This window comes from Dama dama, chromosome 20, assembly GCF_033118175.1.
Source record: "Dama dama isolate Ldn47 chromosome 20, ASM3311817v1, whole genome shotgun sequence".
Lineage (NCBI taxonomy): Eukaryota > Metazoa > Chordata > Mammalia > Artiodactyla > Cervidae > Dama > Dama dama.
In genome coordinates this window covers 67,770,700-67,798,064 of record NC_083700.1, presented here as the reverse complement: position 1 = coordinate 67,798,064, position 27,365 = coordinate 67,770,700, and the positions used below count along the sequence as shown (strand labels likewise).

Genomic DNA, 27,365 nt, shown 5'->3' with positions numbered 1-27,365 from the left:
GCTTCTCGTCTTGCAGGGTACAGGTTTTAGGTGCACGAGCTTCCATAGTTGTGGCTCACCGGCTTGGCTGCCCCATGGCATGTGGAATCTTTCCAGGTCAGGGATTGAACCCATGTCTCCCGCATTGGCAGGTAGATTTTTTTTTTTTTTTTTTTTTTTTTTTTACCACTGAGCCACCAGGAAGGCCCAGCAGGTAGACTCTTAACTACTGGACCACCGGGGAAGTCCAGAGCATAGGAGTTAAGAGCACACGCTGCCTAAGTTTAATCACAGCTCAGGCACTCACTCAAGTCACTTATCTCTCTGTGCTTCCTGTGGAAGACTGTTGGTGGGGAAGCAGAGAATGTAACAATGGTGTTAATGACACATGGATTGAGTGAGTTATTAATAGTATACTGTAAAAGACCCCACAGGGTTCCCTCCAGGTCCTCTCCAGTTGCCACATCTATCCCCCAGTTGTTGGGAATGTAGGCAGGCAGCTGATGACTCAGCCGTTTTGCTCCACAGGACTTGCTTTCGCAGGGAACTGCCGCACTCAAGGTTACACCATCATTCAGAGGGCAACCCTTGGCCAATGGCTGCCTGATGCAGTATATAGAGAACTAGCCCCTGTGTCAGAAATTCCTATAATTATGTCTGAAGCTTCAACTGCAATGGCAGCACGGATCAGCTTCTTTTTTTGCCCAGCCCTGTCCTCCTCTCTTCCTTTCTGGTGTATCTCCAGAGAGCACTTCATAATAAGCCCTCTGCTTGCAATCCTCTGTCTCAGGGGTTGCTTCCAAGGAACCCAAGCTCCACAGCAGAATGAGGCTGGGCACAAAGTAAGACTAATCATGTTAGCCATCATTATTTCCCTATTTCTTCTTTTTATTTTTTATTTTGCCATCTCTCATAAATCAGAGTCAATATTATCCAGCAGCTATGGAATGAATTGTGTCCCCTCAAAATTCCTACATGGAAACCCAATCCCCAGTGTGATGGCATCTGGGGGTGGGGCCTTTGGGAGGCAATGAGGAAACAAGGATGGAGACCTCGTGAATGGTTAGTGCCCTTATAAGAGAAGATGAGAGAAGATCTCTGTTTCTACCTTGTTAGGATATAGCAAGAAGGTATGCTTTTGCAAATTAGGAAGGACGCTCTGACTAGGGACTGAATCTGTGGGCACCTTGATCTTGGACTTCTCAGTTTTCAAAACTGTGATGAATAAACCCCTGTTGTTTAAGCCACCCAGCCTATGGTATTTTTATTGTAGCAGCCCAAACTTACTATCAGCTCTTACCAGCAAAGGTACCCAGTAGTAATTTAAAGATGTTGGTCCTTCTATAATCACTGGGAGTCTTTCGGTGAAAAGTAGAAAGGCCAGGACACCTGGAGCAAAGGAATATAGCTTTTTGTCATAAAGAAGTTTTTCTAAGCACCTGTTAAATTTTTTCGAAACTTCATTGTTGTTGTTATTGTTATTATTATTACTACTACTACTTACCTATACACCCAGCAACTAGAATCTTCCCCAGGATTAGTACAAAGTCTGTCACTCTATCCATAACTGCAATTCTGAGAATCAGAAAAAAAAAGTATAATTTTGTGTTTAACTTAGATTTATTACTAGAAATTTATGAAAATAAATATTCATTTTGATGTGTCTTTGCTGAAATCTTACTTAGCATTTATTAAATGCAAGAAATGAAGGAACCCAGGCATGAAATTCTGACTTATTTATAAGGAACTAAACAGAAAATGGCATTATAGGGATGTCAGGAGCTATTGGTGGTGTCAGCCTCTCTCACTAATTTGAGGACTATATACACTCTGCATCCTGAGGATGGCTGCATTTGTTCTCTGATTTTGTTCACTCAGACTCTGTCAATTTTGGGAGGAAGGAAAAGTCGGAAACGTGATGATAATATTTGTGTGGGGGAATTTCTTGAGCATAGGGTATAATAAAGATGAGTAAGTGCCAGTGGGTATAAAGGTATAGATGGATGATGGGGGCAACAATACAAAGACATACAAAGAAATTAAAGGTGTGAAGAAGATTTAAATCTTTTAAAATAAAAGAGAAAATTCATGTCTAATAAAACCACCAACATGTGAAGTATGAATGCTCAAGATTCACCAAACCATCCACTGCAATGCTCAACCTGCTTACTTACTTTAAAATATTTCTCATCAGCAGATTGAAAGCATCTCTTGCTGACTTGCAGAAGTTTTTGCCGTATATTGCCATCTGAGGAAGACAGTTGATATTATTCTGATAACTTAACAAGGCCAACAGACAATCCAATGACAGGAACGTTAATTAATTCTGTGTCACCCATTCAGTTACTCTCATTCATCTTTCCAACCTTTGGGCTCATGGGAGGCTTGGGAACCATGTATCCTCAACTCTGCACAACTCTCAGAGTCATTGACAATAAGGTATATTTCAGTTGCTATTTTCACTTAATTCCATGGGAAATACATAACTTTAAACAGAGGTAGGTCTTCTCAAATCCCTGGTCACAGCTTGTCTTTGAAGGGTTTTGGTTATGTGTTGCTGAATATGTTAAATGTTGTAGCATTCACATTAAAAATTACTCCCAGGAAACCCTGTGCCTTCCAATACACACTTGCTTTATTGATTAAGAGGCTCAATAAAATATTCTCACTGGAGTTATATAAATGACTCTTTGAATATCCATAACTATTTGAATCACACCATCAGACCCTATATCACTGTGATAATCAAGTGTTAATAAGGTTGTAGTTGCTAAATTTTAGAACAATATTTTTGGATCCCCTATTTTAAAAAAAAAATCTCTTTAGAAGCCTCCATATTCCTATTGGAAATAAGTAACAAATTCAGTTATATTATCAATTCCCACACATTTCAAAATAAGAATCATAAAAAGAAACAGATCCTTCATTTAAAATGTGTAAATTTCAGAATTAGAAGAATATTTTCTTTTCATCATGGAATCTAGACTAATTAAGCTTCCCTCCCATGAAAGTATGTCAAAGACAAATAATATTATTTTCAATCTAGCACATTTTTATATTTCTAAGGGAAATAATGGGCTTCCCAGGTAGTGCAGAGGTAAAGAATCTGCCTGCCAATGCAGGAAATACAGGTTTGATCTCTGGGTCGGGAAGATCCCCTGGAAGAGGAAATGGCAACTCACTCCAGTATTCTTGACTGGAGTATTCCATGGACAGAGGAGCCTGGAGGGCTACAGTCCATGGGGTTGCAAAGAGTCAGACACGACTGAGGGTACACACACACACACAAGGGAAATAATATTTTCCCTCTTCATAAAGGTATTGAAGGTAATAATGAAGTACAGTTAAGTTACTATCTCAGCTAGGAAAGCATAGTCCTGAATCATGTATTGGATTCACCAATTCTTGTGTCAACATGGTGATAAATTCAACTGTGTGAAGTACAAGTGCTTTTGAGATGGAAATGTAGACATGGGGTTCAGGTTTGCAAAGAAGTTTAGTAAATAAAAATAATCTACTTACCATAACATAGGCATTTCTGTTCAAAAACTTTACTGCTTTTTCCAAACACCAGAAACAGCATCTCAGGCAGCATTTTAGGAATTTAGAAATGTTGCTCTGGGCCTCTATGAGAAGGAGATATTTAAACTTATTAATGATTTGTAGACTCTATGAATAAAAATAAATAATAGCAAAATTTTTAAATGGGATTTTTGATTTAACTGTAGTAAAATATATATATAAAATTTACCATTTTAACCATTTTTAAGTGTACAACACAGTAGCATTAAGTACACTCACAGTATTGTGAAACTGCCATCACTATCAATTTCCAGAACTTTTCATCATCTCATAGAAACTGTACCCATTAAAACAATAACGCCTCATTCTCCCCTCCTCCATGTCCCTGGTAACCTCTATCATACTTCTGTCTGTATGAATTTGCCTCTTCTGGATACCTTATATAAGCAGAATCTTACAATATTTGACCTTTTGTGTCTTACTTATTTCACTTAACATTAAGTTATGAGGATCCATCTATTACATTTATTTTTAGAGCTGAATAGTATTCTGTTGTACATATGTATGTGTGTGTATATATATATGTATATATATATATATATGTGTGTGTATATGTGTGTGTATATATATACACACACACACAAACAATTTTGTAATTTTTTTTTATCTGTTATTGGAAATTTGGGTTGTTTCTATCTTTTGGCTATTGTGAATAATGCTGCTATGAATATTGGTGCCCAAGTATTTATTTGAGTCCCTGCTTTCAAACTTTTTGAGTATATATCTAGAAGTGGAAATGCTGGATCATATGGAAGTCATATTTTTAACTTTTTAAAGAATCACCATACTGTTTTCCACAGTGGCAATATGATTTTACATTCCTACCAGAAATACACAGGTGTTCCAATTTATCCTCAACCTATAAACATATTATTTTTCATTTTTTGATAGTAGCCATTCTATTGGGTATGAAGTGGTAGCACATTATGTTTTTGATTTGCATTTCCACAATGACTAATATTGAGCATTCTTTCATATATTCATTTACCACTTATATACTTTCTTCAGAGAGATATTTATGCAAATCATTTGCAGGAGGGACAAAGATGGTAACAAGGAGGCTCCTGAACTTCCCTCCTCCCACAGATGCACCAAATGTATAGCAACACTTGGAGCAATTTCCTCTGAGAGAAATCCAGAAACAAACTGAGTAACTCCTTCACATCAGGCAACTAAAAAAATCTAACAGTGAAATTGTAGGAAAAGCTGAGACACACTCACCATAAACCCTACCCCGGCACAATGCCATACCACCAGGACAATACCCCCAACTCTCAGCTTCTCCCTGAGGAGTAAAGGCTTTGAGCAGCACATCAAGGATTCCAACTTTCAAGATTCCCACTCAAGAGACGACCCCCAAAACATTTAGCTCTGAAGCCAAAGGGGCTTATGCCCACAAGTTCTATGGGACTATAAACAACTATAAGCAATCACAGAGACTAGCAAAGAGCAAGCAAAAATGCCCATCTTCCAGTCTTTTCCTGGGAAGGGACTGAGTGCATATTTTACCACACCCTGACTAAAAGTTGAATTTCTAATTTGCACACTCTAGATCTACCTGTGGTCCTACAAGGAGCTCGGGGGAGCAGGTCACCAACTTCTCTTTGGAAGGAGCTTGTACACATGCCTGGTGACCCAGCTTTGTGTAGCTCTAACTAGGGCTTGCACTTATGAGTCTCACAGGACTGTAGAAAACAAAGAATCAGTTTTTAAATGGTTAAGGAGTGCCCTACCACCACTAACCACTACCATGACTATATACCCTGGCTGAGTGCTGAGGAAGCAGGCAAAAACTTCCCTCCTAGTTTCTCCCTGAAAGGGGCTTAACTACATGCTTTTCCAGCTGATGTCTGAGGTTTAGCTTCTAATCAGCCTTGTCTAGGTTCTGACTGTGACCCTTCCCTTTGGGACACCGACAGGTCTAGCTACACTTTCAACTTCTAAGAGCTACTTAACTATGATGGTTAGGACAATCACGAAGATATGAGAGAATAAGAAGCTTGGGCTGGGCTGATTAATGAAGCTCATCTCCTATATGAGACTAGTCTGTCAAATTGGGAAAGATGGCTGCTTTATCTAATGCACAGAAACAAATACAGAGAGTCAAGGGAAAAAATGAAGGAACAAAGGAATATGTTCCAAATAAACAAACAAGATATATTTCCAAAACTGGCATTTATGAAACAGAGATCATTGACTTACCCAATACAGAATTCAAAATAATGGTCGTAAAGATGCTTACCATGGTCAGGGAGCAATGCATGAACAAAATGAGAATTTCAATAAAGAGACAGAAAATTTCTAAAATTCAAAACAGAATTTATAGAGCTCAAAATTACAATAATTGGACTGAAAAATTAAACAAAGGAATTCAACAGCAGACTAGATCTAGTGAAAGAAAGGAGCAATGAATTCAAAGACAACACAATGGGGTTTATCCAGTTAGAGAAAGCATGAACTTATAAGAGACAAATGTGACACCATCAAGCAGACCATTATATATATTACAGAGGTCCCAGAGGAAGAAGAGAGAACAAAAAGGGGCAGAAAACATATACAAAGAAATAATGACTGAAAATTTCCCTAGCCTGGACAAACAGACATCCAGATCCAGAAAGTTCAAAGAATATCAATCTAAAGAGATCCACATTGAATCAAATAGAGTTAATTTTCAAAAGTCAGGTAAAGGCAGCAAAAAGGAAGGAACTTCTTATATACAAGGAAATTCCCATAAGAATATAAGCATATTTTTCAGCAGAAACTTTGCAGGCCAGAATGAAGTAGAATATATTAAAAGTGTTGAAAGGAAAATCTGCCAACCAAGATACAATCTATGTGGCAAAGTTATCCTTCAGTATTGAAGGAGAGGTAAGAGTTTTCCAGACAAGCAAAAGCTAAGAGTTCATCACCAGTAGACCAGCCTTACAAGAAATATTAAAGGGAGTTCTTTAAGCTGAAACAAAAGGATGCTAATTAGTAACATGAAAATATATGAAAGCATAAAACTCACAGTAAAGGTAAATATACACTTAAATTCAAAATGGTCTAAAATTTTAATGGTACTGGTAAATCACTTAGAACTATAGTATAAAGATTAAAGACAAAGTATTAAAAGGACTTTTTTATGTATAACTACATAGCTTGTTAATGGATCCACAACATAAAAAGATGTAAATTGTGATATCAAAAACATTGTAGCATAAAATATATGTGCATAGGGTATATAAAAATGTAGAATTTTTGTATGCATTACTAATTCACTTGTTATCAACTATAAGATATTTTTTATTTTTTGAAAAGATTGTTATCAGCTATAAGATATGTTAACTATAAGGTATTTGGTTATTATACTGCTGATGTGCTCAGTCGTGGCTGACTCTTTGTAATCGCATGGACTGTAGCCCTCCAGGTTCCTCTGTCCATGGAATTTTTCAGGCAAGAATACTGGAGTGGGTTGCTATTTCCTTCTCCTTTAGTTATTATAACTACAAGATATTTTACATAAGCCTCACAATAACTACAGTGTAAAACCCTATAGTAGACCCAAGAAAGGAATCAAAAGATACCACTATATAAAATGATAAAATCACAAAGAAAGAGAAGAAAAACCAAAAAACTTTAAAACAGCCAGAAAAGAGTTAACAAGATAGAAAAAAACTAAGTCTATTAACTTGCAATAATTACAACTATGTAAATGAACTAAATTTTCCAATCAAAAGACAGAATGGCTGAATGAAAATTTTTAAAAAGATTCAAGTATATGCTACCTACAGGAGCCTCATTTCACCTTTAAAGACATACTGAGACCAAAAGTGAAAGATTAGAAAAAGATTTTTCCATGAAAATGGAAGCCAAAAGGAATCAGGTGTACCTATATTTGTATCAGTCAAAATAGACTTTAAGCCAAAACCTGAAACAAGGCACAAAGCTCATTTAGTTCAGTTCAGTTCAGTCTCTCATTTGTGTCCAACTCTTTGTGACCCCATGGACTGCAGTACGCCAGGCCTCCCCCTGGAGTCCACTCAAACTCATGTCCATTGAGTCAGTGATGCCATCCAAACATCTCATCCTCTGTCATCCCCCTTCTCCTACCACCTTCAATCTTTACCAGCATCAGGGTCTTTTCAAATGAGTCCGTTCTTCGAATCAGATGACCAAATATTGGAGTTTCAGCTTCAACATCAGTCCTTCCAATGAATATTCAGGACTGACCTCCTTTAGGATGGACTGGTTAGATCTTCTTGCAGTCCAAGGGACTCTCAAGAGTCTTCTCCAACACCACAGTTCTAAAGCATCAATTTTTTGGCACTCAGCTTTCTTTATAGTCCAACTCCCACATCCATACATGACTACTGGAAAAACCATAGCCTTGACTAGATGGACCTTTGTTGACAAAGTAATGTCTCTGCTTTTTAATATGCTGTCTAGGTTGGTCATAACTTTCCTTCCAAGGAGTAAGCGTCTTTTAATTTCATGGCTGCAATCACTATCTGCAGTGATTTTGGAGCCAAAATAAATAAATAAATAAAGCCTGTCACTGTTTCCGCTGTCTCCCCATCTATTCACCATGAAGTGATGGGCCTGGATGCCATGATCTTAATTTTCTGAATGTTAAGCTTTAAGCCAATGTTTTCACTCTCCTCTTTCACTTTCCTCAAGAGGCTCTGTAGTTCTTCTTCACTTTCTGCCATAAGAGTGGTGTCATCTGCATATATAAGGCTATTGATATTTCTCCTGGCAATCTTGATTCCAGTTTTTGCTTCATCCAGCCCAGCGTTTCTCATGATGTACTCTGTGTATAAGTTAAATAAGCAGGGTGACAACATACAGCCTTGATGTACTTCTTTCCCTATTTGGAACCAGTCTATTCCATGTCCAGTTCTAACTGTTGCTTCCTGACCTGCATACAGATTTCTCAAGAGGCAGGTCAGGTGGTCTGGTATTCCCATCTCTTTAAGAATTTTCCACAGTTTGTTGTGATACAAAGTTCATTATACAATTAAAAAAGGGTCTGTTTATCAAGAGTAGATAGAAATTATAAATATTTATGCACCTAACATTGGAGCACCTGAATATATAAAGTAGATATAAATAGATATGAAGGAAGAAATATTTAGCAATATAATAATAGCATAGGTTTTCAAAATTCCCTTTTAACAATGGGTTGTCCAGACAGAAAATCAAAAAGGGAGCATTGGACTTAAGTACATATTAACTAATGTTAAGATGGATTTAACATTTATAGTACTTTCCATCCAACCACAGAAGAATACACATTCTTCTAAAGTATACATGGACCGTTCTCCAGGATAGATCATGTTAGTCACAAAACAAGTATTAATAAATGCAAGATGTCTGAAATCATATCAAGTCTCCTTTCTGAAGACAATAGTATGAAACTAGAGGTCAATTACAAGAAGAAAACTGGAAAATTCACTAATGTGTGGAGATTAAACAACATGCCACTGAATAATCAAGAGGTGAAAGAATAAATCAAAAGTGAAATCAAAGAGCAACTTGAAACAAAGGAAAATAGAAACATAACACATCAAAACATACGGAATGCAGCAAAGCAGTTCTAAGAGGTAAGTTCACAGCAATAAACGCCTATGTTATTAAAAAAGGCCTCAGAAAAACTAACTTCACACCTCAAGGAATTAGAAAAAAAAGAAGAAACTAAGTACAAAGTTAGTATAAGAAAGGAAATAGTAAAGCTCAGACTGGAAATAAATGAAAGAGACTGAAAAAGCAATCAAAAAGATATATGAAAATACCAGCTTGTTTCTGCAAACACAGAATTGACAAACCCTTCACTAGACTAACTGAGAAAAAAGGAGAGAAGGCTTAAATATAAATAAATTCAGAAATGAAACAGGAAACATTACGACTGATAACATACATAAAGGATCATAACTGACTACATATGACTACTACTACATATGACTACTATTTTACACCAACAAATGTGACTACCTAGAAGAAGTGAATAAATTCCTAGAAACATATAACTTGCTGAACTGAATCATGAAGGAGTAGAAAATCTGAACAGATCAATTTCTAGTAAAGATTTTGAATCAGTAATCAAAAACCCCCCAACAAAGCAAAGTCCAGGATCAAGTGGCTTCAGTGGTGAAATTTTACCAAACATTCAAAGAAGAATTAATATAAATATACTTCTTCTCAAACTCTCAAACAACAGAAGTGGAGAGGACATTTACAAACTCATTTTATGAGGCTAGCATGACCCTGATACCAAACCCACACAAGGACTGCAAGAAAAGAGAATTATAGGCCAGTAACCCTGATAAATATAAATGCAAAGATCCTTAACAAAATATTAGCAAATTGAATTCAATATGAAGTTAGAAGAATCACATGCCAAAATCAAGTAGGATTTATACAAGGATGCAAGGATGGTTCAACATATGCAAATTAATAATATGCTCCACATTAACAAAAACATCTATTTATTCTTTATTGACTATGCCAAAGCCTTTGACTGTGTGGATCACAATAAATTGTGGAAAATTCTGAAAGAGATGGGGATACCAGACCACCTGACCTGCCTCTTGAGAAATCTATATGCAGGTCAGGAAGCAACAGTTAGAACTGGACATGGAATAATAGACTGGTTCCAAATAGGAAAAGGAGTACATTAAGGCTGTATATTGTCACCATGCTTATTTAACTTATATGCAGAGTACATCACGAGAAACACTGGGCTGGATGAAGCAAAAGCTGGAATCAAGATTGCCGGGAGAAATATCAATAACCTTAGACATGCAGATGACACCACCCGTATGGCAGAAAGTGAAGAAGAACTAAAGAGCTGCTTGATTAAAGTGAAAAAGGAGAGTGAAAACATTGGCTTAAAACTCAACATTCAGAAAACTAAGATCATAGCATCCGGTCCCATCACTTCATGGCAAATAGATGGGGAAACAGTGGAAACAGTGGCTGACTTTATTTTGGGGGGCTCCAAAATCACTGCAGATGGTGATTGCAGCCATGAAATTAAAAGATGCTTACTCCTTGGAAGGAAAGTTATGACCAACCTAGACAACATAGACAACAGAGACATTACTTTGCCAACAAAGGTCCGTCTAGTCAAGGCTATGCTTTTTCCAGTAGTCATGTAGGGATGTGAGAGTTGGACTATAAAGAAAGCTGAGCTCTGAAGAATTGATGTTTTTGAACTGCAGTGTTGGAGAAGACTCTTGGGAGTCCCTTTGGACTGCAAGGAGATCCAACCAGTTCATCCTAAAGGAGATCAGTCCTGGGTGTTCATTGGAAGGATTGATGTTGAAGCTGAAAGTCCAATACTTTGGCCACCTGATGCGAAGAGCTGACTCATTTGAAAATACCCTGATGCGGGGAAAGATTGAGGGCGGGAGGACAAGCGGATGACAGAGGATGAGATAGTTGGATGACATCACAGACTCAATGGACATGGGTTTGGTTGGACTCCGGGAGTTGGTGATGGCCAGGGAGGCCTGGCATGCTGTGGTTCACTGGGTTGCAAAGAGTTGGACATGACTGAGCAACTGAACTGAACTGAACTGAACATTAACAAAATGAAGGTGAAAAATCATATGATTATCTCAATAGATGCAGAAAAATTACTTGACAAAACTCAACCTCCTTTTGTAATAAAATCTCTCAGTATACTGGTTATAGAAGGCTTGAACATAACCAAGATCATTTCTTACAAGCCCACAGCTAACATCATACTCAATGGTAAAAAGCTGAAAGCTTTTCCTCTAGTAATAGGTACAAGACAAGGATGCCCACTAATGCCACATTTTTTCAGTTTAGAACTTGGAAGTCTCAGAGCAATTAGGCAAGTAAAAGAAATAAATGGTATTCAAATCAGAAAGGAAGAAGATTGTCTCTGTTTGCAGATCAATGGTATTACATAAGAAAACTCTAGAGTCTCCACCAACAAACAATTAAAGCTAATACATGAAATCAGTAGAGTTTCAGGTAATGAAATCAATATACAAAAATCGGTTGTTTTTCTGTACACCAACAACTAATTATTGGAATTAGAAATTGAGTACAGTTTCATTTACAATTACATCAAAACAATAAAATAACTAGAAATAAATGTAAATGAAGAAGAGAAGTACGTATTAAAAATTGTTACCTATTGACAAAAAAGAATGAAGAAACAAATAAGTTGAAAATATTCCATGTTCATGCATTGAAAGAATCAATATTGTTAAAATATAATTTAAAATGTAATTTAATGTACATTTGAAATGTTATTCTTGGGCTTCCCTGGTGGCTTAGACAGTAAAGAATCTGCCTGCAATGTGGGAGACCTGGGTTTGATCCCAGGGTTGGGAAGATCCCCTGGAAGAGGGCATGGCAACCCACTCCAGTGTTCTTGCCTGGAGAATCCCCATGGACAGAGGAGCCTGGTGGGCTACAGTCCATGGGGTCGCAAAGAGTCGGACACGACTGAGTAACTAAGCACCACACAGCACAGAATGTGTATAGTACCCAAAGGAATCTAAAACTTTCATGCAATCCCTAACAAAATTTCAATGCTTTTTTTCACAGAAACAGGAAAAGCAATCCTAAAATATGTATAACATCACAAGAGATCCAAATAACCAAAGCAATTAAGAAAGAGTAACAGTAGATAATATACATGCTGTTCTCTCGAAACATCCCACCCTCGCCTTCCCCCACAGAGTCCAATCGTCTGTTCTGTACATCTGTGTCTCTTTTTCTGTTTTGCATATAGGGTATACATGTAACTCCATGGCTGATTCATGTCAATGTATGACAAAACCCACTACAGTATTGTAAAATAATTAGCCTCCAACTAATAAAAAATAAAATAAATAAATAAAAAAAAGAAAGAGTAACAAGGCTAAAGGCCTTATACTTTCTGGTTTCAAACTTTCTTACAAAGTTAAAGTAATCAAAACAGTATGGTACTGGCATTAAAAATAGAGAGCCCAGAAATAACCCAGGCATTTATGGTCAATTTTTGACAAAAAGTCAAGAATATACAATGCGAAAAAGACAGTTTCTTTAATAAATGGTGTTAGGAAAAACAGATGCAAAAGAATGAAATTAGACACTTATCTTACACCACACAGAATAATCAATGCAAAATGGATTAAAGACTTGAATGGAAAACCTGAAACCATAAAATCCTACAAGATTTTATAGTGGTAATTTCCTTGACTTTGGCCTTGGCAATGAGTTTTTAGATTTTACATCCAAAAAAGGCAAATGCAACAAAAGCAAAACTAAACAAGTAGGCTACATTAAACTAAATAGCTTCTGCACAGCAAGAAAACCATTAAAAAAAATGAAAAGGCAACCTACTGAATGGGAGAAAATATTTGCAAACCACATGTGATAAAGGGTTAATATTCAAAATATACAAAGACTTTATCGAATTCAACAGCAAAAAAAAAACAAAACAAATAACCCAATTAAACATGTGTAAAGAACCAAAATAGATGTTTCAAAGGATACATACAAATGGCCAATAGGTACATGAAAAGGTGTCCAACATTACTTATATCAGAGATATGCAAATCAAAACCTCAGTGAGATATCACCTCATACCTGTTCACATACCTGTTATCAAAAATACAAGAGATAACAAGTATTGCTAAGAATGTAGAGAAAAGGGAACCCTTGTACACTGTTGGTAAGAATGTTAATTGATGCATCCACTATGGAAAACAGTATGGAGGTCCCTTAAGAAATTAAAAATAGGACTACCATATGACCCAGCAATTCTAATTCTGTATATATAATTAAAGGAAACAAAATCACTATCTTGAAGAGATAATTGCACTCCAGTGTTCATTGCAGCATTATTTACAGTATCCAATGTATGGAAACAACCTAAGTGTTATTAGGTACATCAGTCAATAAAGTATAGTAAGTATACACAATGGAATATTATTCAGCCATAAAAAAGAAAGAAATCTTACCTTTGCAATAACATGGATGAACCTGAAGGGCATTATGCTAAGAGAGGTAAGCCAGACAAAAACAAATATGCATGGTATTGCTTATACATGGGGGAAAAGTTGTAATGCATATAAACTGAATGGAATGGTGGTTATCACATGCTGGGCATGGAAGAAATTGGAGGAGGCTGCTAAGCTTTTAGCTTTAAGATGAATAAAGTTTTAGGATATAATGTAAAACATGACTATAGTTGATAATACTGTATTGTATATTGAAATTCGCTAGGAGAGTAGAACCTAAGCATTCTCACCAAAAAAGGGAAAAAATGTCCCACCTTAAATGTGGGGATCCGTTCACAATGTATATATGCAAAATCATCATTTGTACACTTAAAAAATACAATTTTATTTGTCAATTATACCTCAAGCTGAAAAAAAATTTACTTAACAAATCCTTTGCCCATATTGAATTAGGTTATTTATTTTTGAGTTGTAGGAGTTATTTATACATTCCAAATATTAGTTGCTTATCTGGTATATGACTTGCAAGTATTTTCTCCCATTCTATGCATTGTCTTTTTACTTTCTTGATAGTGTCCTTTGATGTACAAGCATTTTAAAAATATTGATGAAGTGTAATTTATCTGTTTTTCCTTTTGTTCCCTGTGTTTTTAGTATCATATCTAAGAAATCATCATTAAATCCAATGTTAAGAAGATTTACTCTGATGCTTTCTTCTAAGACTTTTATAGTTTTAGCTTTTATGTTCATCTTTGACCCATTTTGAGTTAATTCATGTATATGGTGTGAGGCAAGGGTTCATTCTTTTGCATGTAGATATCCAGTTTTCTTTGTTACATAAGTTGAGAGAAACTCTCCCACATCAAACAGTCTTTTTGTGAGCATTTATTTTAGGGCTCTCTAGTCTATCTCAGATCTATATGTCTGTTGTTATATTGATTTCTGTAGCTTTGTATTTAGTTTTGAAATCAGGAACTGTATGTTTTCCAACTTGGTTGTTCTGTTTCAAGATTATTTTGACAATTAATAATAAAATATTTTAAAGTACATTCTAAACAGCTTTTGTTTTTATAAACTGTATGTGTCATGTGTGAGCAAATGACATCCACAATTTATATTTTAAGTCTGCCCTGTCTTGAGCTCTAGACTTAGAACTGCCTGACATCTCCACCATGCTTCTCAATATTAACAGGTCAAAACCACAAATTTTAATCTCTTCTTTGAATTGTGTTTCTCCTGGTTTTCATACTTTAGTAAGTAACATCACACACTTTTGGAGAAGGAAATGGCAGCCCACTCCAGTATTCTCGCCTGAAAAATCCCATGGACAGAGGAGCCTGGTAGGCTACAGTCCATGGGGTCACAAAGAGTCAGACACAAATGAGCGGCTTTCAGTATCACACACTTTTTCTCTACCACTGCTCCTATCCGCTCCCCCCCCCCCCACCGTATTCAATCCCTCAACAAGTCCTGTTGGCTTTTCCTTCTAAACATCTCCCCAATCTGACCACATCCATCCCTATTACTGCATCCAAGTTACAGTCATTATGTTCCCCCAACCCCTGATCCAGTCTACTCTATTTACAGAAGTCAGAAAGTCTGAGAAAAGATGAATTTTAGAATCTTTTTTTTTTTTTTTTTGAATTGTAGAATCTTACTTTGAAGACGTTTGTCCATGTATTCTAGGATTAATCTGAACATTTGAATTATTGCAAGAATTAAAGATCCAAATGCTAGGGATCCTGTGTGATATCTGGACAAAGATAAAATGAGAATAAAGGTTAAAATATTTTTACTAAGAACTAAAAGGATGTTAGTTAATTTTTATTAACTAAAGGGTAAAAGGGTCAATAGAAAATAACTTCTACTCTCTTATTCAGATTGACAAAGGTCTCCATAGAGGCCTTTAAACCATATACATCCATTTTGTACTTCATCTACAAAAATGATACTGATAGCCTATCATTTAATATTGATTTTATGTTTGAGCTGAGCAATGAAGAAAGAGAGACAAGTTCATCCTTAATCTTTAATTTAGTGACCTTCCCTACTTCTTCACTCCAGTAACCTTTTAGAAGGATTGGCCTCGGTAGGAGTTAAAAATAAAATCATGGCTATAAAACCAGACAAAGCCAATGGACATGCATGAATCTTGAATCATACCTCTGACCTCAAGTACTTTGCCACTTTAATTATAAGCACACTAAACATAACTGGGAAGCTAGATGTAGTGTTCAATGTGAAACTTACCTTATGGCTCGTCCAAATGCAGTAAAAAGTGGATAGGGTGGGATGTCATCAGGTTTTTTCAAGGCCCAATAATAAGAAGCAAAGGCACCAGCAAGGGCACACTGACCCAATGCAATGACAAAGTTTATAAGCCAGAGAAAGACGAATAGATTGAATAACTGGAAGGTAGTGATGTATTGATGATATAGGCTCTTTCCACCATAGAAAGCAAAATGACACTGAGCCCCAGGGCAAGCTTTGGCAATTCCAGTTGTATTAAAACCCTGCACTCAGAAAAAAGAAACCAACAAGGATAATATAATAATACTATTCCAAGATCATGCCTTCCCTGCCTTCTCTTGTGTAGCCCCCAACTGCTTGTCCTGCTCTTCTTCTATGAACTTCTGCTGTTATTTCTATTTGCTATAACATCACTTTTTACAGTTCTTTCATGAGTTATGGAAAAGCATCTCATTTTACCATTACATGTTCATTAGTCTGCATCCACTGTACTTTTACATTTATTAGTGTGGTTGTTGACTGTACACACTTCTTAGGCATAAGACAAGGGAGCTCAGGCAGTAGCAGTGTTTTCTCTCTGTTCCGCCCACTGTTTTCCGTCCTCTTCAGCCAACACCTGACTCCCTCTCCCCATCTCTACAGTGATCCTCATCAGTGCACAGGCTCTCTGTTACAGGATCATTCCTACAACAGTTGTTGGATGAAATGTAGCAGAGTTCTTTACTAAAGTAAATAAAAGAGTTTCTTTTACTTACCACTGGGTCACAGGTTTTATTTTCATGTTCACATCGCCCCTGAGGGGCTATGACTTTGTATACAGGTGCCCCTGATGTAGCCAAGTAACTGAGTGAACTCTATTAAGGTTAAATTATTTGCTGGTAGATTGAAAATAAATGGACAAGAAAATCATGTGTGGATAACTCAAAAGTATACTGAAAGACTAATTTCAAAAAACTTACAATCTAACAATTCATTTTAAGACCCAGAGTAATATAACATGGGTCAGCTACACTGAGTGGCCCCTTAAAAGCAATGAAATATAAAAGAGTGTTTTTTTTTGTTTGTTTGTTTTTTAAGGTATTGCAAAGGAGAAGTACCATATGTGTAGATAAAATAAAACAAAATCTACCATATGACCTATTTGAGGGGAAATTCAATTGGTTCACTTTTTTAGAACTTAGCAGTCATCACCATCATCATCATTTCAATTACATCTTTAGGATGTCTCTAGTCTTTCCAGAATGGAAAGGTATGTAAACTCCCAGCTTCTCAGTAATATCGTGGACCTGAGGTTTAAAGAGGTCAATTACCAAAGGATACAGTGCTACCACAGCCCAGTAGGAAATGCAGACTGAGAGGAAAAAGAAAGTTAAAGCTGGATAAATTAAAGTACTAGGGATGTATCCAATGGCTCTGAAATAAAACAAATAGTTGAAATTCAAAATGATACAGTTACAATCTCTCAATTAAAGTTTCATCTTAAAAAAAATTTCATCTTTTAGAACTAGACTGAATTCATTCAAAGAACAGTGGTAATAACCACTGACTCTTTTTTGCTGGTGTATTCATAGTTGGTTTGAATTTTTATTTATTTATTAAGTTAATAGCATTCTTTCAGTGCTTATGTTTGATTCCTACCAAAAGTTCTCCAAACCTTCTCCTCTTTGGTTATTTCTGTCTAACTCAGAAAGACTTCATGCACTATAATCATGGTATTTCTCCCTTTTGTTTAGACATTTAAAATTGCAGAGGATCTTGACAATCATCTGATCAAATGTGAGAATCCATCTCTAATTCAAGAATCCCTTCTGAACTGTCTTCAGAACATGTTCCTTAGTCTCATATGACACAGCTTATTCTATTTTCTGAACAACCAAAGTATTAGGAAGTTCTTCTCCTGCATGTAATTCACATCCACTACCTTCTGGAGAAGAAATTACCACCTTTTCCATATAGCAACCCTTTAAGTAACCCTTTCATTTTCCAGGATAAATAAGTACTTTGATATTTCCTCCTAAGATATGCTTTCTAAAATATTCACATTTTACTCTATTACTAACTACTTTTGAATAATTTTTTAGCATATGACGCTAAATTAACTCTCTGTTGTTTGATATAGCCACTGAGAACTTCAATAGAGCTATTTCTACTCCTAATGCATTGACACATTTTTTTCTTCAGTCATGTCATGGGGCATACATAATCCCAGTTCCTGGACTGGCTGAGGGAACCCTTGCCCGCTACAGTGGAAGCGCAGAGCCCTAACCACTGGACCACTAGGGAGTTCCCACACTGACGCATTTTAGATTCATTTTTTTATTTATTACCTTCTCCACCTCACTCTTTAGACTATGCTATCCTCTCTTTCCTCCAGACACTGATGTGAGTGAAATACTGGGCATCCCTATGATTACCCTGTATTCTCACGCCAATTTGTTCAAGCTCTTATTTTCCTTTGAAAAAAAAATCTTTAATCTGTCACAGTAGTAACTGCCCTTTAACACACACATGCACACACACACATTTAGAGGCATAGCAGTTAGAAAAGTGAATTGTACAATATCATATTATTTAAAGAATAACCCAGCAAATCAGTAGCTTTCAGTGGCTAATGACAGGGCTTCAGTTATTGTGGGAAGGACAGATTTAATTTAGCAAACTGCTTGTTAACTATTTCAAACACTGGCTCTAGGTGGCACTATTATTATTACAGATGACGATTTTGTTAAAACAATCCTTAAAGACTATTTAAAATAATTTGGTCCTTGGTCATTATCAACCCAGTTTCCATTGTTCTTAACAAAGAACATGATCTGTTGGCTTTTAGTAATACTTTCTTTGTTGTTTCCATGCATTATTCAAAAGTTTAATGTATTATCTTCAAGTGACTTTTTGTAATAGTTTAAACTGTAGGTGTTATTACCTCACAGCATGAATTTTATGAAAAATTGTGTTTATTTTGTAGCATTTTAAAATAAAAATGACTCTGGGTATACAGTGTTCTTGAATTGAGAGCTATAGATACAAAAACCTATAGTCTGGTGCTGCTAAGACCAATTATTCTGTCTACTGGCAAATTTTGTTACTTATACAAAACTAGCAAGAGCACATAATTGACTTTATAGAATTACAGTGATCTACAGTTCTGCAAATGATATCAACCATCAGTATTAACATATGACTCAGTATGGGAATAATACAACATATAATATAACTAACTTTTTTATTAGCACTTTACCACTTACTTTCACATAAGCTATCCTCCTAACATATATTTGGTGTTTTAAAAAAGTGTTAGTGCACAGACTACACAGGTTTTAGCTTTATTTTGCTCTAAGATAATTGATGTTTGGGGATTTTGAAAGACTTGTTAGTGTGAACTTTTTAATATGTGGCAAAGTCTGAACTTGAACAAGTTTTCTTGAATGGTAAGCAGATTTAACAAGCCATCTTAAAGGGAAAAGAGTCTGGGGCATCTACAAATAAGCAGTGACTGATATGAATGACGGATATACATTATGCGAGTCTCTCCGTCAAGGCCTTACTTGCTCCCCTCCTTCAGCAGGGCGATGGAGATACGGATTCGGTCCCTGAGGAAGATCAGCATGAGGATGATGAACAGTTCAAGGAGGCAGAGTATTACCACTTTAAACAGGAAAAAAATATTAGTGTGTGATGCAAATCAACCCAAAGAGCAAACTTTCTCTGCAAACATTAGACTGATCTTCATGATGATTTCTGCCAGCTCTGACACTTCATAATTTAAGCAGTGCTACCTCTCCAAAGATGCCAGTTTTAGAAATTCACTTTTAAAACCTCTGAGAAATGCTTTAAAAAAAATTCTGGATTAAAAATTTTAGCTAGAATTTAAACAACTGTGTTGGACAGGCTTCATTTTATCTATGGAAACATTTCACACCACTTGTAGAAATGAGAAAATAGGCATAGAAGAAAAAGAAGGGCTGCTTTAGACAACTCTATTTTAGATGTTTTCACTTGAAAACTTCTTTGAGTGAGAGAATCATTACAGAACAAAGTCTTTGAGCTGCTGCCAGGCTTACAATGCCTCTTAATTGATCTTGCTGAGGGACAGGGTGGGGCTCTGGGATACCACATTTTTAGTTTGTGACCCCACCCATCATGACTGCCTTGATAAAATCAGTGTAATGCCAACCCAAGCTGTGTAATAAAAGTCTGAGAATTCAAATTAAAGGAATCTAGTTCAGTCTTTTTTTTTTTTTTTTTTTGCTTTACAACATTATGAATCACTGTAGGTATACATATAACCCCTCCCTCGTGAGCCTTCCTCTCACCCCTCAATCTACTCCTTTAGGTCTAGTTTAGTTTTGAATTGACATTTGTATGCCTCTTGAACTAAGAGTTATACACATTAACTGTGTCAAAACCATATTTATGTAAAGTGAACCTGCAAAGAAAGAATAAAGTGCACGAGTATAAAGAAAGAGAGCAAATAGAGGGAATCTTGGTTCCATTTTGGATTTTTGTTTCCTAGATCCAGGTCCACTTGGAAGTCCAGCTGCTTTTCTGCTATTTTGAGTTTGGTGAGACACTTCTCTGCTCTTAGAATAAATGCCTCTGACTTGTCTCCAACTTTATTTGTTTTTATTTGAAGCCAAACAGCCCTATTTATTATATTTCCTCAATTCTATGACATACCTTTAATTTAGTAATAACCTTTGAGGAAAAGTAAAAAATCCTTTATTAAATGTCTGTCTATTGATTATAAAATGCATCCTGACCTCAGAGATGTTAAAAGGTGAAAAGACATGGAGTCTAAATTAAGGAATATAGTATGACTAATAGATTCTGAAATCATGAAAGAAACTTAATAAAAAGTTAAATTCCTACCCATGAAAGGATCCACTCTACAACGTTCCTGCTAGTTATTCTGCTCATGTCTGAACACTTCCAATCAGAGGACACTCATTATTTTATTCTATTGTTATACCACTAAGATTCAGATGTTCATCATACCTCAGTTAGTATCTCCAAGTGAGGAGAAACCAGTTACCCCAGAGATGCGGGAGGCTCTCAGTAATATAACATCTCCCTGCTACATCTTCTTTTATTTCAACTGTGTATTTATGTTTTTATGCATAAATGATTCTTTTAAAGCTACACTGAGCCCAAAACTGTGGAGTGTAGCCATATTAAGCTAAAATCATTATCTTCTTTGGATAAACTTAAGGATATAAACTGTATCAGTCACTTTATGTTCCAAATTGCATTGAAAAAGAACATTGCATATTAAATTTGTACCTTTACAAAATTATATTATTGTAAATGGTTTTTTTTAAAGAAATTTAGCACCCTTTTGAATTTATATATTCCCTCCTTTTGTTTAAATAAGAGCAAACAATAGAAACATATTTTTTGAGACCCTACAGAGAAGCTGGTATAAATCTAACTTTATCAAGGAGGCTGGGATAATTAATAGAAATGAGAATAGAACCATCTTCTAACAATCCAAGACTCATAAAATGATAATTTTTATGTGCATTACTCCACATATTTTTAGTGTTTCTGTCAATAAGTGTAATTTCACATGTATATCCTTGTCACTGGTGCTGAGAATTATAAGCACAGAGCAAATAATGTCTGATATTATTTCATAATGGATTATGAAAGTTAACACTCATTTGAGGAAAGATAAGTATTCCTAGACTTGAAAATAAAAGCAAGCTCTATATTTTCCTCAAAGTACCTCTCTTAACTTTTCCAATGGCAGATTCTATCATCTCATTGATTTTGTGTCAAAGATCCTTAAAAGACAGCAGCAGGATGACCATAGAACCTGTAACTAACATCCATCTGAGAGTAAAACTAGAGGTTTCAATACATAATGGATGAGATTTGTCATCTTCAGAAATGATAGGTAACAGTATATGGACTGCTGACGGATATAGAGTCACTCAAATTCAGGAAAAGGGATGAGGATATAAGTCCCAAGATGTTTGAATTTTATAGTAAAAAAAAAAAAAAAAAAAGAAAGAAAGAAAGAAATGGCTATCAATGAAGTTCTTCTGAAATGTATTTGAAAAAACTAATGTGTTATATTATTGAAGGGAATTAGCTGCATGAGAGCTAGAAATGGGAACCCAAAGAGCAAGAATGTGGCATTTTGAGCTAGCACTATCCAAGGAACAGAGAAACACTGAATATGGCTGACACAGGAATCTGGTGGGGGCTTCCGTGCAGCCGGGGTAGGTCATGTCACCAGACATGGTGACATGCTGTGAGCCTGTCTCTGAAAGCCACCCAAATGAGTTCTGGGTGAAGTGGCAAAATTAAGTTTTCAGATTTATGTTAAGGGATCCATTCTGGAATCATGATGCTCTCCAAGATACTGCCTCCTCTTAGGCTGTCTGGGCTCCTTACCAGGCTTCCTCAAATTTATCTTGTCTGGCTCTCTAACTTCAACAATAAAGGAAGATGAATTTTTTTTTAAAGCACCATGTAATTAGAGATCATTTTAAAAATATTGATTAAAGAACATGAATCTCTGTAAAGAACAAGGAATAGTGTAATGAAAACTATTAAAGCCATCTTTGAAATCATCTACCTTTCAAAATTCTGTTAATATTACCTTTAACTAACTCAACCTAAATAAACACTAAAAAATGTAAATTTTTAACTAACTCAATCTAAATAAACACTAAAAAATGTAAATTTGTAAAAATTATTTATTATTCCAATTCTATAACAAGTAGTTTAAAAGTCCTGTCATGAAAAACTTGTTTCTTCATTTTCTTTTCTCTTTTTCTGTTTTTAAATGCAAGTTTGAAATATCAAGCATTTTTTCCTTTTAAAATATCTCTCTTAGATATTAGATTAATGGCTATAAATGTCTATATCTGACTCACGTTAAGTTGAAGGCAAATAGCTTGAGATCATTGTACAGTAACATTTTCTTAGATTATATAATAAATTCCCCTCAATGACTTTCCATTTACTATGACTAGTAGTATTATAGACACTTATTTTAATGGTGTTAGCAATAGATGTATTTAACAAGTTATACCAACCCAAGTTTTCTTTGGACAAAAAGATGCTTTCTTGTTATTACAATTTTAACAAAGCAAGTTTTTAAAATCCACTCACTAAGTGCGAACCATGTTTGTTTCAGGCGAAAGTACATGCTTATGTCAGTCTGAATCCCAATGGTATATACATTTAACTGAGAATCTGGATGTTCCTGAAGACGGCTGTATTCTAGGTAACAGCGCCATATTCCTTGAAAAAGAGAGAAAAGTAGACTAATATAAAATGTTAATTTCTGAAATATAAGCTCACATCTACATGAAATTGATTAGCATGGTCATTTTTACAAAGGAAAGATTCCCATTTACACATTAAATATTTTATGTGCATCCAACAGTCTAAATGTGCTATCATATTCAATATAAATTTTTTCAGTATTTTGTTGGATGACCACGGCAACACCCGACTTTAAATGTCCTTTTAATTAGAAACAACTTTAATGTCCATCAGTAATGACTGGTTAAAAATATTAGTATATTTACACAGTAGAATACTGTATCTCCATATAAAGAGGAAAAAGTCTCTAGTGATAGTGAATGATCACTAGATGCTTAGTTAAATGAAAAAAAGAAGTACAAAATTATAAAATTTCTAAGATTATAAAAGTTATATAAAATATTCTATAATTCATATAATAAGTAAGGACAATATTGTATTTTCTTATGCATACATAAAGTATCTCTGGGAAGATACATAGGAATACAGTATTTTCTGTATCCCTTCACTTTCAAACTTCCAATTTCCTTATGTTTTTGTAACTTCTATAAAGAACACAGCTCCAGTTTGTATGTTTATATTTTAATCTGACCTGATAATCTCTGTATTCTAATTGGTGAGCTTAATATATTTAATGTATTGCTATATTCACTTTTGTTTCAACCATCTTTGTTTTTGTATTTCCTGTTCTACTTTGTATCAACACTTCCAATTCTTGTCCTTTAAAAACCGATCAGTTTTTGTTTCTTAACTTATATTCTGTTTTCCCCCTTTACTGGTTTAGAGATATCTACTATATTTTTAGAATAAATTACTCTTGACAATTGACTGTGTACTTACTAACCAAGTCTAAAGTCAGCCCAGGATATATAAGAACCTTACATTAGTCAATAATCATCCCAGTCTGATTATTCTTCTGTATTTTACTTATGTACAGTTATACCTCAAAAAATTGGATATTATCATTATTTTGTACAAAGTTTCTTAAGTTCTGTGCTGTGCTGTTAGTCCCTCAGTCATGTTCAACTCTTTGTGACCCTTACGGACTATAGCCTGCCAGGCACCTCTGTCCATGGGGATTTTCCAGGCAAGAATATTGGAGTGGGTTGCCATGCCCTCCTCCAGGGGCTCTTCGCAACCCAGGGATTGAACCCAGGGTCTCCCACATTGCAGGGGAATTCTTTACCGTCTGAGTCACCAGGGAAGCCCTACCTACAGATTTACCAATTAATTTTCTTTGCTCACCATTCATTCTTGCATCTCATACATTTTTGTGGAATCATTTTTCCCTTTAGTATTAATATATGTCTACTTGTAAACTCTAGCTTTTACTTATCTTAAAATATCTTCAATGTTACTCTCATTCTTGGAAGATAGTTTTGCTGAGTATACAGCTATGTAAAGTGAAGTGAAGTCACTCAGTCGTGTCTGACTCTTTGTGACCCCATGGACTGTAGCCTACCAGGCTCCTCTGTCCATGGGATTTTCCAGGCAAGAGTACTGGAGTGGGTTGCCATTTCCTTCTCCAGGGGATCTTCCCGACCCAGGGACTGAACCCTGGTCTCCCACATTATAGGCAGACGCTTTACTGTCTGAGCCACCTGGGAACTCCTGATAGTGGTACACTCAGGAAAAAATGTCCTGAAATTTTTATCTGACCAAATTCCAGTAGAAGCCCACATATCTGCACACCCTGGGAGGGTCAGCTATAGGCTGACTGTTATTTTTTTCTTAGCTCTTTGAAGGTATTATTTTGCTCCTTTTCTTGCTGTCAAAAAGTCTTCTGCTTAACTGTTCCTTTGTATGCAATCTGTCTTTTCTCTCTGATTGTTTTTATAATATTTTGTCTTTGGTATTCTGAACTTTCCCAATTTCTTTCTTTTACATCATTAATTTCTTGCTCTCTAATGTATCATTCCAAACAATATACAAGCATATTTTCCTTTCTCCCACCTTAAAGAGTAAAACAAAAGAAAATCTATTTTTGACAGTTTTACCCCATCCACTGCCCGATTTCTTGTCCCTCATTGCAATAAAACTCTCCAAATAGCCCTGTATATTGTCTGTCTATAATTCCTCTCCTCCAGTCCTTCCTCAATCCACTCTAATTAGGCTTTTCTTCCTCATTATGCTACCAAAGCTACCCTAATCAGATTACCAATGATCTTGCCATATTTATGTATCCAAAGTCTATTCTCAGTTCTTATCTTTCTTGACCTATCTGCCCCATTTGACATGATTTATCACCCCCTCTGTTTTGTTTATTTTTTAAACTTGGCTTCTATAACATCACATCCTTTTAGTTTTCAAAGAAGACCCATTTCTCCTCGGTTGTCTTTGCTGTTCCATTCTCTTCTCTCTGACCTCTTAATGTTGCAGGGCCTCTGAACTCAGTCTTTGGTCCACATGTCTACCTACACCTAATTTCTTGATGATCTAAGCCATTCTCATGACTCTAATAATCCTGACTCCTAAATATATTTATTTAGGCTAATTTTCTAACTCTGTACATTCAATGTATATTCAACTGCCTATGTGACATCTCCATCTTAATGCTTAATAAACATCTCGAACTCCACACATTCAAAATTACACTTCTGATCAATCCTCTTTCTAAACCAAGCTTGCTCCACTCAAATCTTTCCTATCTCATGTGTGCATGCTAAGTCACCTCAGTTGTATCCAATTCTATGTGACCCTATGGACTGCAGCCTGCCAGGCTCCTCCATCTAAGGGATTCTCCAGGCAAGAATACTGGAGTGGGTTGCCATTTCCTTCTCCAGGGAATCTTCCTGACCCAGGGATTGAGCCCAGGTCTACTTGCAGGCAGATTCTTTACTGTCTGAGCTACCAGGGACTAAAGTCATGATCATTTCACAGCTCTCCTCTGCTCAAAACCCTACCTTGTCTCCCTACTTCACTCAGAGTAAAAATAATCTAAGTCTCTGGCCCTCCAGAAATTCCTCATCTCCCATCCTCCCCTTTATTTGGTACACTCATCCACGCAAGCATTCTAACCGTTTCTTCAACATGCTCCCATCTTTAAGACTTTGCTCTAACTATACTTGCTGTCTGGAACTTCTCCTGTTATCTCCAGGGGCTAATCCCATTTTCTCCTTCAAGTGTTTTCTTGGATCTCCTCTCAAAAATGCCTACCGTACTAATACTGCAATTTGTACTCCTTGCCCTACCATGATACTCTCAATCCCCCTTCATCTGTGTCTATTCTTTCTTTTTTCTGTGGCAAGTATCACCTTCTAATAGGCTTACTTTATGAGTGTCAAGAGAGTAAGAACTTCTGTCTTTTTGTTTACTGTTCTTTCTCAAGAGCCTAGAATAGTGCCTATACACAGCAGCTGCACAACTGATATTTGTTGAATGAATAAATGAAAAAATGTATGACTAGATATAGATGTCACTTCCCTTATTCTTCTTGGTAGAGCTTCCTGTAACTGTGAGTTTATCTCTTTCATCATTTCTAGAAAATTCTCACTCAGTACCTTTCAGATATGCTGATACAAGTTAGGCCCTTCTCAAACTGTCTGTATCTCTTAAATACAGAATCACATTTTGTCCTTTGTTCACGTTCTGCTGTATTCTGAGTAATTAATTCAGAATTTCATCTTTCAGTTCATTATCTATTTTACTGTTTAACGTATTTAATTTTGAATATAACACTTTATTGCTTTGTTTTGAAAAGTTCTATTTGGTTCATCTTCATGTATGCCTGAATATTTTTGATGATTTCTAATTTTTTAATTGTATTTTTAATTCTTAAACATTGATTCATGTTCTGTATCAGTCCATATCTGAATTTCTCAGTGATCTCAATCTGAGGTTTATCGTTTCTTTTGTTTCTTGCAAAAGACCATTTCCTTACGTGTTTGGAAATCTTTGATTGCAACTCATACGTTGTTCACTTTAACCTGTTGAAACCTGGTGATTTGAGAAGGTGCTTCCATCTAGAGGGGATTCATATTTATTTCTACTGGCAAGCAAAGGGTACTACCACACTACGGTCACTTCATGCGTTTTCCAGGATCCAGGGCCTACTCCAGGAGTTTCCGGCCTGACCCTCTACCCCCCTGCTGGCTCTGAGTCTCCTGGTTGTAGCACTGGTATGATCTCCCCATAATCTCACATGTGCCTCCTGCTCAGTTCCCCACTTTTTAGCTTGTGGGTTGAAAATGGTTTTCCTTTCTGGGATACTTCATTTCTAGTAAGCTCATGAAAAAAATAAATAAAACAATACAATATAATATGCCATCATTTCATAGCAAAAGGACCCTTCAGATTATTTAGTTCCTTCAC

The 27,365-nt window shown here is 35.9% G+C and overlaps 1 protein-coding gene across 1 annotated transcript in view; it reads right to left on the bottom strand.

The window, feature by feature from the left end:
• SLC44A5 (solute carrier family 44 member 5) overlaps positions 1 to 27,365 on the bottom strand; it is a 148,477-nt gene that overhangs the window by 7,681 nt on the left and 113,431 nt on the right. The window contains exons 10-19 of the mRNA XM_061168455.1: positions 22,899 to 23,030; positions 19,322 to 19,421; positions 17,097 to 17,189; positions 16,532 to 16,619; positions 15,777 to 16,039; positions 15,185 to 15,279; positions 3,502 to 3,605; positions 2,154 to 2,227; positions 1,484 to 1,554; positions 1,280 to 1,368 (exon numbers count right to left, since the gene is read on the bottom strand). Coding sequence (XP_061024438.1) covers positions 1,280 to 1,368; positions 1,484 to 1,554; positions 2,154 to 2,227; positions 3,502 to 3,605; positions 15,185 to 15,279; positions 15,777 to 16,039; positions 16,532 to 16,619; positions 17,097 to 17,189; positions 19,322 to 19,421; positions 22,899 to 23,030 — 1,109 coding nt within the window. The remainder of the gene's footprint in view (positions 1 to 1,279; positions 1,369 to 1,483; positions 1,555 to 2,153; positions 2,228 to 3,501; positions 3,606 to 15,184; positions 15,280 to 15,776; positions 16,040 to 16,531; positions 16,620 to 17,096; positions 17,190 to 19,321; positions 19,422 to 22,898; positions 23,031 to 27,365) is intronic.